The sequence below is a fragment of the Salmo trutta genome, chromosome 16, assembly GCF_901001165.1.
Source record: "Salmo trutta chromosome 16, fSalTru1.1, whole genome shotgun sequence".
Taxonomy (NCBI): domain Eukaryota; kingdom Metazoa; phylum Chordata; class Actinopteri; order Salmoniformes; family Salmonidae; genus Salmo; species Salmo trutta.
The window spans coordinates 12,954,772-12,968,100 of NC_042972.1; the positions used below are offsets into that span (position 1 = coordinate 12,954,772).

At 46.5% G+C, this 13,329-nt stretch overlaps 1 protein-coding gene across 8 annotated transcripts in view; it reads right to left on the reverse strand.

Moving 5' to 3' along the window:
* Positions 1–431: 431 nt before the first annotated feature.
* Positions 432–13,329, reverse strand: part of LOC115150113 (protein CBFA2T2) — a 65,623-nt gene continuing 52,725 nt past the window's right edge. For all 8 annotated transcript variants that reach the window (XM_029693049.1, XM_029693052.1, XM_029693050.1 and 5 more), the window contains 7 exons: positions 12,929–13,125; positions 11,183–11,436; positions 4,662–4,747; positions 3,161–3,413; positions 2,098–2,166; positions 1,579–1,769; positions 432–1,231 (listed from right to left, as the gene is read on the reverse strand). In XM_029693049.1, coding sequence (XP_029548909.1) covers positions 911–1,231; positions 1,579–1,769; positions 2,098–2,166; positions 3,161–3,413; positions 4,662–4,747; positions 11,183–11,436; positions 12,929–13,125 — 1,371 coding nt within the window. In that variant the 3' untranslated portion in view covers positions 432–910. The remainder of the gene's footprint in view (positions 1,232–1,578; positions 1,770–2,097; positions 2,167–3,160; positions 3,414–4,661; positions 4,748–11,182; positions 11,437–12,928; positions 13,126–13,329) is intronic.

Genomic DNA, 13,329 nt, shown 5'->3' on the forward strand with positions numbered 1-13,329 from the left:
ACTGTTTACTCCACTGTCAACACCGACCCATAACTCTTTTCTGTAGAGCTGGTACTGTTTACTACACTGTCAACACCGACCCATAACCCTCTTTTCTCTTAGCTTTATATACACAATGGTAAACTAGGAAATATGCAGTGAGTACTTCGACCATCACTCACCCTCGTGGGTATAAAAGACCATTCCAAAACTCATACAACCCCCCCCACCCCCCCCACTGTCCCCTTTAAAAAAAGCTGGGTCTGAAGTCCGTCCTCAGTTGTCTCAACTCTACTGGGGATTGAGATTTTGGATGAAGCGAAACAAGTGTCCATCTGTCAGGTAGATTGTCTATTTGTCCAACTGTTGAAGATGGATCCTCCAAGTCCCAAAGCAGATGAGTCTGTCTTCTGCCCACCATTACCAAAGCAAACCCCTCCCAATCTGTCCTCTTTCTGTGTAACATGACTGGTGACATCAGTGACCTCATTTCCTCCTCCGCTCACTCAATGTCTGTGACATCACTTCCTGTCCATGATGTCACTTCCTTGGCTAAATTAAGGTTGGTGTCCAGAGCTGAGGGTCAAGTCTTAAAAACAGCTTTCTTCCCTTGTCTCCTCCCCCTTGCAACCGCTAACTTAAAGATACCTTTAGAACCTAAATAGCCAACTGCTAACCTAGATGCCTTTAGAACCTGAAGAGCCAAACGCTAACCTAAAGATAGCCGACGGGTGACAGCCAAACGATGGAACAATGGAAACCAGCACCTTTCACCGTCAGCAGTTCAAGAGGAACGGGAAACAAAGAAAGGAAGCCATTTTGGGGCATACGGTCCTGGTGTCCATTTAAACAGTCAGGAACAACAGAATGGAAGGAAACTGGGAAGGGAGGCCATCTTGAGAGCCAGTATCACTGGTTCTAGTCCTGGCTTTTACTGCCCGTTGGTCTCTAGCACTAATGTGGGAGTGGATGGGGTGGAGGAACGAGAGGCGACCGACCCCTTCTCCCCCTCGGGGCTGGCAGTGGTTGGTACGCTCTCGGGAGCCTTGGCTCCTGCGGTAACAGCGGCGGCGGCTGCAGCGGCCCTGGCAGCTGTGATGGCGGACACGGGCTTGGGCTGGGTCTGCAGGCCGGGGCTGCAGATGAGGTGGTGGCGCTCCCAGTCCTTGTGCTGGCAGAAGGAGCCGCAGTAGCGCGCCGCATTACAGCCGCTGCACGTCTCGCTGGCCTTGCGACCACAGTTCCAGCAACACTGAGGGGGAGAGAGAGAGGGAGATGGAGAGTTTAGTAGAACTAAATTATATACTATGGCTATGCACGTCTGTGTATGTGTAGTGTAAACTACGTGCAGGGGGAGAGAGTTAAGTTCACTAATAGGAGAATTGTGTGTGTGTGGGGCAGGGACAGAGTTAAGTATACTGGGGGAGTAGTAGGTAAATACCACAGTAGTGTCTCTACATGTCCTGCAGCTTTGACTATTATTCATATGTGCTCACTATGACTCTCACTATGACTCTCACTATGACTCTCACTATGACTCTCACTTCACAGTATGTGTGTATACAGCGATGTACTTATCTACTAATATATCCTCCATACCTCGCTTGAGTCCTCCTGCTCATTGATGACCTGGATGGCGTCCTCTGTGGCCTTCCTCTTGGCCTCGGACAGTGTCTTCTCCATCTTGGCCCGCTCGGACGCGATCATCTCAAAGGCCTTGTGCTCTGCCTCGGCCACTGCTTTCTGGACCTCGTCCATGGCCTGGCGTTTCACCTCGTTCACCGCCTCCTCTGTGTGGGAAAGAAGGGGGGCGGGTTATATTGTTGTGGTACGTTCAGGTTATAGTAGAGATTTTGTAAGAGATCTTTGCATAAAATATTGTTAAATAATGTTTTTTAATGAGTGTTATAGAGAGAATGAGAGAGAGGAGGGAGAGAGAAGAAGAACACACACACACACAGCCTCACACACATGCGCAGACACGCGCACACACACAGACACACACACACAGACAGGCACACACACAGACAGACAGGCACACACACACACACACACACACAGGCACAGACACGCACAGACAAGCAAGTAAACACACACCACTGTTGTACAAGGCCTTACCAGCTTTTCTCCAGATCTCATCAGGCACGTAGCCCGAGCCTGGTCGCGGCGCAAAGTCTCTCTGGGATTCTGTGGCATGGAAAGAAGAGAGAGAAGAGAGAGAAGAGAGAGAGAGGGGAGAGAATTAGATTAGCATCATCCTCTATTTACTTAAAATACACAATCTCCCTCAATAGCTAGCCCCACCAAATTAAAACTTTCCCAGTTGTCCAACTGAACTGAATAGCCAGGCAGCTTGAAAAGTGAGTACAATGGCTAGCACAGAGGGGCCAACAACCAAGCTGTAGCTACATACTGTCTGTTCTCTCTCTCTTCATCCCTCTGTTTTCTCTCCCTCTCTTCTCTGTCTGTCTCTATACTGCTCAATACCTGGTGCCCATGCCCAAGTTCTGTGGTGCCCAGGCTGCATTTGGGCTGTGTACACTGTGGCCAGGCACACTGCTGAGCACACAGATGGCGCTCCGGCTGGGCTGTGGGCAGCCAGATTTGGGTCTTACAGGACGGCCTTCTGTGGCCGATCTGGACAGAGCAGCGCTGACACCTGTCTGGGGGCCACGGGGCAGCATGAGCCCCGGAGAGACGAGCGCTGAGAGATAAACACTGCCAGCAAGGCTGTGCTTGCATCCCAAATGGCACCCTATTCCCTACATAGTGCACTACTGTTGACCAGAACCCTATGGAACCCCGTCAACTGCATTGCATTTCATAGGGAATAGGGCACCATTTGGGAAGCGTCCTGTATGTATAAGATCTAAATGTCTCAGTAGTAGTGTTGATGGATGTAGTTCTGCAGATGAACACAAGATGGCAGCCTATTAGGTGACTATGTGAGGGCTCAGTAGCTGGTGGCAGTTGCTTCAGTTCAGCAGCTCACCATCAAGGGGACTACTAATTGCTATCACTTATCCCTTGATTGATTCAACAGGACTCACATATGACAAGATACACACCTGATCAACAAATCTATATAAAAGGACAAATCCTAAGGTGAGAAATGAACTTAACTTCTCATCCACAGTTTGATATCATAAGAGTTATACTGTAAAGATAAAATACCACCCACCACTGCTGAGTCCCTCGGTTGTGTGGGGGCTGTGGGTCTTGGAGAAGGGGGCGGGCACCGCTGCTGTGCGGGGGCTGTGGGTCTTGGAGAAGGGGGTGGGCACGGTGGCGGCCCCTCCCTTGCGGGGGTCTTCCTGCTCGCTGGAGCGCCGCCTCCAGTAGTTGAGCTCCTCACGGTCCGACTCCTGACAGCGCCGCAGCACAGCCACCGACCGCCGCGTCTTCTCCACCATCTCAACAATGCAGTTCAACACCTAGGAGATGAGAGGGAGAGGTAGAAAGAGACGAGAGAGAGGGAGAGGGAGAGACGAGAGGGAGACAAGAGGGAGAGGAGAGAGCGAGAGAGGGAAGAAGAGACATTTAGAGGAAATTCAATTAGGATTCTTAATTGTTTTTCCTTTTAAAACTGCTCAGATACTGTGCAACTAAATATTAATAGCACATTTCTGCAGATACATGCATGGCCAGTAACAATGATTTGGTTTATAATTGTCTTAGTCTGAGTACATGATGAGTCTCAACACATATTGCCGAGAATGAGAGATATATATATATAAAAACATTTGCTTTATACAAAACAAAACATTAAAAACACCTTCCTAATATTGAGTTGCACCCCACTTTTGCCCTCAGAATAGACTCAATTGGTCGAGGCATGAACGCTACAAAGTGTCGAAAGTGTTCCACAAGGATGCTGGCCCATGTTGACTCCAATGCTTCTCACAGTTGTATCAAGTTGGCTGGATGTCCTTTGGGTGGTGGAGCATTCTTGGTGCTGACAGAGAGGGCTGCCGTGCTTCTAGTTCTTGGGAAACTTTGCAGTATTTTTAAAAAAATGTATTATTTCTTACATTATTAGCCCAGAAAATGTTTATAAGCATTTCGCAGCACCCGCAATAACATCTGCTAAACATGTGTATGTGACCAATAAAATTTGATTTGATCTGTTGAGCGTGAAAACCCCAGCAGCGCTGCAGTTCTTTACTCAAACCGGTGTACCTGGCACCTACTACCATACCCCGTTCAGAGGCAGTTCAATCTTTTGTCTTACCCATTCACCCTCTGAATGGCACATACACAATCCATGTCTCAATTGTCTCAAGGTTAAAAAATGTGTCTTCAACTTGTCCCCCCCCCTTCATTTACACTGATTGAAGTGGATTTAACAAGTGACATCAATAAGGGATCATAGTTTCACCTGGATTCACATGGTCAGTCTATGTCATAGAAAAAGCAGGTGTTCATAATGTTTTGTACACTTAGTGGATATCATTGCTTCATTTCATTGGGTAGGACTCCTACTTTGGGCAGTCAATCGCCACACAAGTCAATGCATGGCTCTCTAATGTTGACAGCAAATGGCCTTAAACAAAAGTCTGCCACTGTGAACAGGACACCAAGTGTGACAAAGCCTTGATGGCTCCACCAGACATTAAGAGTTGCTACAACACTAGTAGTGCCAGTAGTTGGCAGCGACGGCTGCTGTCAGCAGCAGTACTTACATGATCCAGATGCCTCCACTCGTCGGCCCACTCTCTGTCTGTCAACCTGTGGTCCACGGGCTCCTCGCGGTAACCCCCGTTAGTGCCTGATTAGAAAGACGAGACAAATTAAAGAGGAACGTAATGTTACAGAATCCATCATAACAAATTACTATCACAGGAAGTGAGGTAGAGAGAAGAGGGGGTCTATAGATCCCATACATACACACACACTATATATATATAGTGCCTTTGGAAAGTATTCAGACCCCTTGACTTTTTCCACTTTGTTAGGTTACAGCCTTGGGGCGGCAGGGTAGCCTAGTGGTTAGAGCGTTGGACTAGTAACCGAGCTGACAAGGTACAAATCTGTCGTTCTGCCCCTGAACAAGGCAGTTAACCCACTGTTCCTAGGCCGTCATTGAAAATAAGAATTTGTTCTTAACTGACTTGCCAAGTTAAATAAAGGTAAAATAAAACAATTCTACATTTCTATAATGTATTAAATAATTTTTCCCCTTCATCAATCTACACACAATACCCCATAATGACAAAGCAAAAACAGTTTTGATTTTTTGCTAATTTATCACATAAAATAAACTGAAATACCACATTTACATAAGTATTCAGACCCTTTACTCAGTACTTTGTTGAAGCACCTTTTGCAGCGATTACAGCCTCGAGTCTTCTTGGATATGACGCTACAAGCTTGGCACACCTGTATTTGGGGAGTTTCTCCCATTCTTCTCTGCAGATCTTCTAGAGCTCTGTCAGGTTGGATGGGGAACGTTGCTGCACTGCTATTTTCCGGTCTCTCCAGAGATGTTTGATCGGGTTCAAGTCTGGACTCTGGCTGGGCCACTCAAGGATATTCAGAGACTTGTCTCGAAGCCACTCCTGCGGTGTTCTTAAGGTCGTTGTCCTGTTGGAAGGCTCCGTTCATCTTTGCCTCGACCCTGACTAGTCCCCCAGTCCCTGCCACTGAAAAACATCCCCACAGCATGATGCTGCCACCACCATGCTTCACCGTAGGGATGGTGCCAGGTATCCTCCAGACGTGACGCTCAGCATTCAGGACAAAGAGTTCAATCTTGGTTTCATCAGACCAGAGAATATTCTTCCCCATGGTCTGAGAGTCTTTAGGTGCCTTTTGGCAAACTCCAAGTGTGCTGTCATGTGCCTTTTACTGAGGAGTGGCGTCCGTCTGGCCAGTCTACCATAAAGGCCTGATTGGTGGAGTGCTGCAGAGATGGTTGTCCTTCTGGAAGGTTCTCCCATCTCCACAGAGGAACTCTAGAGCTTTGTCAGAGTGACCATCGGGTACTTGGTCACCTTCCTGACCAAGGCCCTTCTACCCCAATTGCTCAGTTTGACCGGGAGACCAGCTATAGGAAGAGTCTTGGTGATTACAAACTTCTTCCATTTAAGAATGATGGAGGCCACTGTGTTCTTGGGGAACTTCAACGCTGCAGAAATATTTTGTTACCCTTCCCCAGATCTGTGCCTCGACACAATCCTGTCTTTGAGCTCTATTTCCTCAATTCCTTCAACCTCATGCCTTGGTTTTTGCTGACATGCACTGTCAACTGTGTGACCTTATATAGACAGGTGTGTGCCTTTCCAAATCATGTCCAATCAATTACACTGACTACAGCTGGACTCCAATCAAGTTGTAGAAACATCAAGGATGATCAATGGAAATAGGATGCACCTGAGCTCAATTTCGAGTCTCATAGCAAAGGGTCTGAATACTTATGTAAATAAGGTATTTCTGTTTTTATTTTTTATAAATTAGCAAAAATGTTGCTTTGTCATTACGGGGTATTGTGTGTAGATTGGTGAGGATTTTATCCATTTTAGATTAAGGCTGTAATGTAACAAAATTTGGAAAAAGTCAAGGGGCCTGAATACTTTCCGAAGGCACTGTATATATTTATACTCCGGACTCCGACATTGCTCATTCTAATATTTCAATATTTCTTAATACCATCCTATTTACTTTACAATAACATCTGCTAAATATGTGCATGTGACCAATACAATTGGATTTGAAAGTCTATTAACTTGAATCATAATCATAATAGTTATGCCACAATGAAGCAGTGGATGGTCAGATTTCACAACAGTATTCCATGTCATGATCATAGCTTAGTGACAAGATGGGCTTTACCATCTCGCTCCCTTTAACACAAGAGAAAGAAAAAGAGTAGCAGACTCAAAGGAGAGAAGGGAGAAAATGAAGACAGTTGGAAAAGACAAAGCGATAGAGAGAAAAATAGATGTATCCTACTGAAGACAAGTGGAGGGTCGTAAAAACAAGGAAAGAGTAAAAGGATGGAAAAAACAGAGAGGGGGGATGAAAGGTAGAGAAAGAGAGAGAGAGATTAAAAGACAGAAAGAGAGAGAGACTAAAAGACAGAAAGAGAAAGGCCTTTTGATGAGAACCAGACTCCGGCCCAGCCACAGCATGCAGTAGCGCTGAGACCCCACATCTGGAGGTCAGCTGTCAGTGTAAAACCACCACCACTCTCCTCCCCTCATCTCTGCCCTCCATTGGGTTCCCCTGGCTGGGTAACTGTCGGGGAGGAGTGGGCCTTTCCCTCCCCCTGGTCTGGAGCTAGCAGCATACCAGCGGGGAGCCGCTCGGGCTGAGTGGAGCAGGCCCACTTCTAAACACAGATGCCCCCTGGCTAAGTGGAGCTGACACCCGCTCTGGTTAGGAGGAGCTGGGGGTGGGGGCACACACGCAAACACTCAGAGACAAATACACACATTACACAACCTAAAAAGACAGATACACACACTCAAGCATTCCACATGCTTCGGATCGGCTGCCGCCTAGCCGAACCAGTGTGCTCGAATACGTCCTTAAAAAAGACCTTTGCTTGAAAAACAAGAAAACAGCGACAATTTGTCCATCTTGAGACACCGTAGCAGTATACAGTTCCTCAAAATAGTCAGAATGAATCTCAGGTAACTCAAGAAATCTGTCATTCATTTAGAAGTTTTTGTTGAGGAGATCTTAGTCGCGCAATTTTACATCTAACGAAGATGTTTGGTGCAGTAGTGATGTGTGGGTTGACTCATATTCCGCAGAAACCAAAGTTGCGCCCATGCTGGCCATATACTGTTAGGTAAAGTGTCATGGTAGGGTGTTGGGTGTCGTGACAAACAATGGATGCTATGCCCAAATGTAAAGTACGTGACGTGCTAAAACCGTTCAACTCCGTGGTAACGTTACAGTCCTTTGGCTTTAGTGAAGCCCGCGAAATCTGGTGTGTTATATTTGCTCTTTGCGAAGGGTTTTTCTCAAACTCTCATTCAAATGTTTTCAGATACACAAAAAAACATAGCAGGTTACAAAGTAGCTCTTCATAGATGCGTTTTGATGTACGGGTTGTCACTTGTCAGGGTCCAAATTCATGTTTCGCCGCCCCATTTCCATGGTGAGTTGTAGCTAGCTAGCCAGCTAACTAACTGTATGAGAATACTTGACGCAGTTCACCGAAGGATAGTGCTATCCGGGATCCTTGGGGCATCCATAGGCTAAACCCCGCTAAACCCTACCCATAACCCTTACCTAACCCAAACCTTAACCCTTACCGTAACTATATTAAATGTCAACTTCAATGGGGTATGGACATCCCAAGGATCACAGATAGTAAGGACCGCTCACTGAGGCAACGTTTGGGGCGAGAGGTAGCGCTGCGCCAGCGGTGAATTTTTTTATTATTTTTCCTTTCAAGTGATAACTACCAGAATTCTGTGGCTACAGCCCTATAATCGATGAAACGATAGCTAAATACCAATACATTGAAAATGTGTCCTATATTGTTGTTTTCCAGCTGGCTAGCATGAGTTAGCTCAGTCTTCAGAGCCTAGGCAATTGTTTTGCTAGAATCAGTGCAGTTTATCCTCCTTTCACTAGACTAAGACAGATTGTCTTTCCAGTGCTCCTAAAATGTTCTTTCCTCAAATTTAAGAAATCATCTTTCTGAGTATTTTAGCAAGGCTGTTTTAAGCCCAATCCATACAGGAAAAGGGATTTCATTCCAGCTATAATAACAGATATATCTGGCAATATTTTTATCTGTGAAGAGTTCTACTCTACAATTGGAATCGTATCGGATCCAAAAATCCCATATCAGTCAGGCTCTGCTTTAAACAACACCCCTTCTCTGCTTTAAACAATGCCCCTTCTCTGCTTTAAACAACACCCCTTCTCGGCTAAGAACAATGCCCCTTCTCGGCTTTAAACAACGCCCCTTCTCTGCTTTAAACAACGCCCCTTCTCTACTTTAAACAACACCCCTTCTCGGCTAAGAACAATGCCCCTTCTCGGCTTTAAACAAGGCCCCTTCTCTGCTTTAAACAACACCCCTTCTCTGCTTTAAACAATGCTCCTTCTCTGCTTTAAACAACGCCCCTTCTCTGCTTTAAACAACACCCCTTCTCTGCTTTAAACAACACCCCTTCTCTGCTTTAAACAACACCCCTTCTCTACTTTAAACAAGGCCCCTTCTCTGCTTTAAACAACACCCCTTCTCTGCTTTAAACAACACCCCTTCTCTGCTTTAAACAACACCCCTTCTCTGCTTTAAACAACACCCCTTCTCTACTTTAAACAACGTTCCTTCTCTGCTTTAAACAACACCCCTTCTCTGCTTTAAACAACACCCCTTCTCTGCTTTAAACAACACCCCTTCTCTGCTTTAAACAACACCCCTTCTCTGCTTTAAATAATGCCCCTTCTCTGCTTTAAACAACACCCATCTTCTACTTTAATCATTAAGAGTCTATTGAGTCACATGTGTGTCAATCTAAGTAACATAATATAAAAATCCCCATCATAATCTGTCAATTTAAGCTAGATATATTGCATGGACTGCGTCTCAATCCACCACATCCTCCGATGTCACCCTTCTGCATTGGACCATGTCAGACCATGAGACATCCTGAAAATTGGTCTTTTAACAAAAACGTCTGTAGCGTCCGAATGGTTTGGTCTAAAAACTATTATGACCATTCTATGGAAAGGGGAGACTCTCGTAAACACGATGGTGTTCTCTGTTTATTTAATCTGACGGTAACCCCAACAAACAAAATGGAAGTATGGAGATATATATAGATATTAAACCTTCATCTGAAGGTAAACCATCCATACAAACAAATGGAGTATGGAGGTAGTTTTGTGGCAAAATAAATAAGGGGTTAAATATGTGTCCAAAAAAAACCGACAATATTTCCTGTGCTTTCTTATATATAGATATAGGACAGACACTTCAAAACCTTATTCCTTAGGATGTATTTTTTGACTGCCTTCCTTGCTTCAGCTTCAACACTACTGTCGTTTCCTTAGGGCACTGTATGTAGTGGGGGGGATGAATAGTGTGTGTGTGTGTGTGTGTGTGTGTGTGCATGCATGTTTGCATCTGTGTTTATGTGTGTGTGCATGTGCGTGCATGTGTGCGTCTACCTTGTGCGTATATCTGCGTCCCATCTGGCCATTGACAAGGACCAGATGGCACGCAGATCTACAATGAACTAGATACAATCCTCTCTCTCTCCATAGAGACTCAAAGGTACTCTACTTCCTGGGTAGTTGGGCACACTGTCTAAACACATGTGGGCCCATAGATTTATGATCTTCTGAGAGCTTCTATACACTTAGCTGTGCATGTCCACACACACACGCGCGTCCGCACGCACACACACACACACAGAGACCACCCATTAGCAGCGTTCATATCGACCGTACTATAGGCTGTTTGTGTGTGAGTGAGAGAGTTCTGTTTTATGAGGGAACCTCAGTGTTGGTTGGTAAGAGTTCTGTTTTATGAGATAACCTCTGTTGGTTGGTAAGAGAGTTCTGTTTCATGAGGGAACCTCAGTGTTGGTTTGTGAAAGAGTTCTGTTTAACGAGGGAACCTCAGTGTTGGTTGGTGAGAGAGTTCTGTTTAACGAGGGAACCTCAGTGTTGGTTGGTGAGAGAGTTCTGTTTTATGAGGGAACCTCAGTGTTGGTTGGTGAGAGAGTTATGTTTTATGAGGGAACCTCAGTGTTGGTTGGTGAGAGAGTTCTGTTTTATGAGGGAACCTCAGTGTTGGCTGGTTATGTGTTATGGAAAACATCAGAGGGTTGAATGTCAGAGAATTAAGGAGCCCAGCTATATCTGTGTGTGTGTGTGTGTATGTGTGTGTGTGTGTATGTGTGTGTGTGTGTGTCTGTGTGTGTATATATATGTATGTGTGTGTATGTGTTCCTGTGTACCACTAGGTAGCTAGCTCCCATAGCTCCAGTATCCTGTAACTTTAACAGTGCAGTAGGTGTGTGGTCTCTCTCTCGCTTTGTCTTTCTTAAATTGCTTGTAAATATTGTATGTTTTTATTGCGTTGAAATTGTAAATGCTGTGAATTTGTATGATTGTGTGCAGGGCTCACTTGTAAAAGAGGCCTTGGTCTCAATATGTAATATAAAAAAATGTAATTTTAAAACGATGTACCATATGTATTTGTGTCTCTGTGTCTGTATGAACTATTTACCAGGTAGTCTAGGCCTGTCCTTGAGCTCGCGGAGCTCCAGTATCCGGTGGCTGCTCTCTCGGTGCAGCAGATGGGGGGCGCTGATGTCCTCAAGGGCGTAGTGCTGCAGAGGGGGCGGCGTGGGGTGCAGCTGAGCGCTGAGGGGCAGTGGGTTGGCCGGGCTATGGCGGGGCGCCGGGCTGATGGTGCAGATGCGCTTAGCCGGGGGCTCCAGGGGGGCAGGGGGGCGCTCGTGGAAGCCGTTCTCTTTTCCCCTGCAGGAGAGAGGGATGAGAGAGGAGAGGACAGGGTGAGGGATGACAGAGAGGACAGGGTGATGGATGAGAGAGGAGAGGACAGGATGATGGATGAGAGAGGAGAGGACAGGGTGGGGGATGAGAGAGGAGAGGACAGGATGATGGATGAGAGAGGAGAGGACAGGGTGGGGGATGAGAGAGGAGAGGACAGGGTGGGGGATGAGAGAGGAGAGGACAGGGTGGGGGATGAGAGAGGAGAGGACAGGCAGAGGGATGAGAGAGGAGAGGACATGGTGGGGGATGAGAGAGGAGAGGACAGGGTGGGGGATGAGATAGGAGAGGACAGGCAGAGGGATGAGAGAGGAGAGGACAGGGTGGGGGATGAGAGAGGAGAGGACAGGCAGAGGGATGAGAGAGGAGAGGACAGGGTGGGGGATGAGAGAGGAGAGGACAGGGTGGGGGATGAGAGAGGAGAGGACAGGGTGGGGGATGAGAGAGGAGAGGACAGGGTGGGGGATGAGATAGGAGAGGACAGGGTGATGGATGAGAGGAGAGGAAAGGGTGATGGATGAGAGAGGAGAGGACAGGCAGAGGGATGAGAGAGGAGAGGACAGGGTGGGGGATGAGAGAGGAGAGGACAGGGTGGGGGATGAGAGAGGAGAGGACAGGGTGATGGATGAGAGGAGAGGAAAGGGTGAGGGATGGTGTTAGAGTGGGAGTGAGTAGATGAGGGCATTGACGTATTTTGGCAGTTGTGTATGTGTACATGTCTCTGTCAGTTGTAAAATGTCTGGGGATCCCAAGGAGAGGTTCGAAAACCATTGGTCTAGGTGACTGCCGCCAAATTGTTAGGACTGTGTCTCTTAACTGTCTGTTTGTATTTCTACTGAACGTAGCTACCTGTTTGGACTGTGTCTCTAAACTGTCTGTATCTCTACTGAACATAGCTAGCTACCTGTTAGGACTGTCTCTAAACTGTCTGTATCTCTACTGAACATAGCTAGCTACCTGTTAGTACTGTCTCTAAACTGTCTGTATTTCTACTGAACATAGCTAGCTGTTAAGACTGTCTCTAAACTGTCTGTATCTCTACTGAACATAGCTACCTGTTAAGACTGTCTCTAAACTGTCTGTATCTCTACTGAACATAGCTACCTGTTAAGACTGTCTCTAAACTGTCTGTATCTCTACTGAACATAGCTACCTGTTAAGACTGTCTCTAAACTGTCTGTATCTCTACTGAACATAGCTAGCTACCTGTTAGGACTGTCTCTAAACTGTCTGTATCTCTACTGAACATAGCTACCTGTTAAGACTGTCTCTAAACTGTCTGTATCTCTACTGAACATAGCTACCTACCTGTTAAGACTGTCTCTAAACTGTCTGTATCTACTGAACATAGCTAGCTGTTAAGACTGTCTCTAAACTGTCTGTATCTCTACTGAACATAGCTACCTGTTAGGACTGTGTCTCTAAACTGTCTGTATCTCTACTGAACATAGCTAGCTACCTGTTAGGACTGTGTCTCTTAACTGTCGTGTTTCTCTCTCTCTCGCTGGGCTCCAGCAGCAGTTCTGAGGAGTCGGGGGGCGAGGCCAGAGTGGTGCTGAGTAGGAGGTGCTCGTGTTGGGATAGGTACTGGGCTGGGGTCTGCTTGGCCGCACGTGCACAGTGGAGCAACTCCCTCTGCAGCAGGGGCAGGTTGGCCTGGAGAGGGGTGGAGAGATGGGAGGAGAGGGGGAGGAGAGAGGGAGGTGAGTGTAATTTGAAACATGGTGTTGCATTAACACACAGCCAAAAGAGAGAGCGAGACAGACAGACGGAGAGAGAGAGAGGCAGAGAGAGACAGATAGACAGATAAACAGAGGAATATGAGAGAGAAAGACAGAGAACCAGGAGAGAAAAAGACCG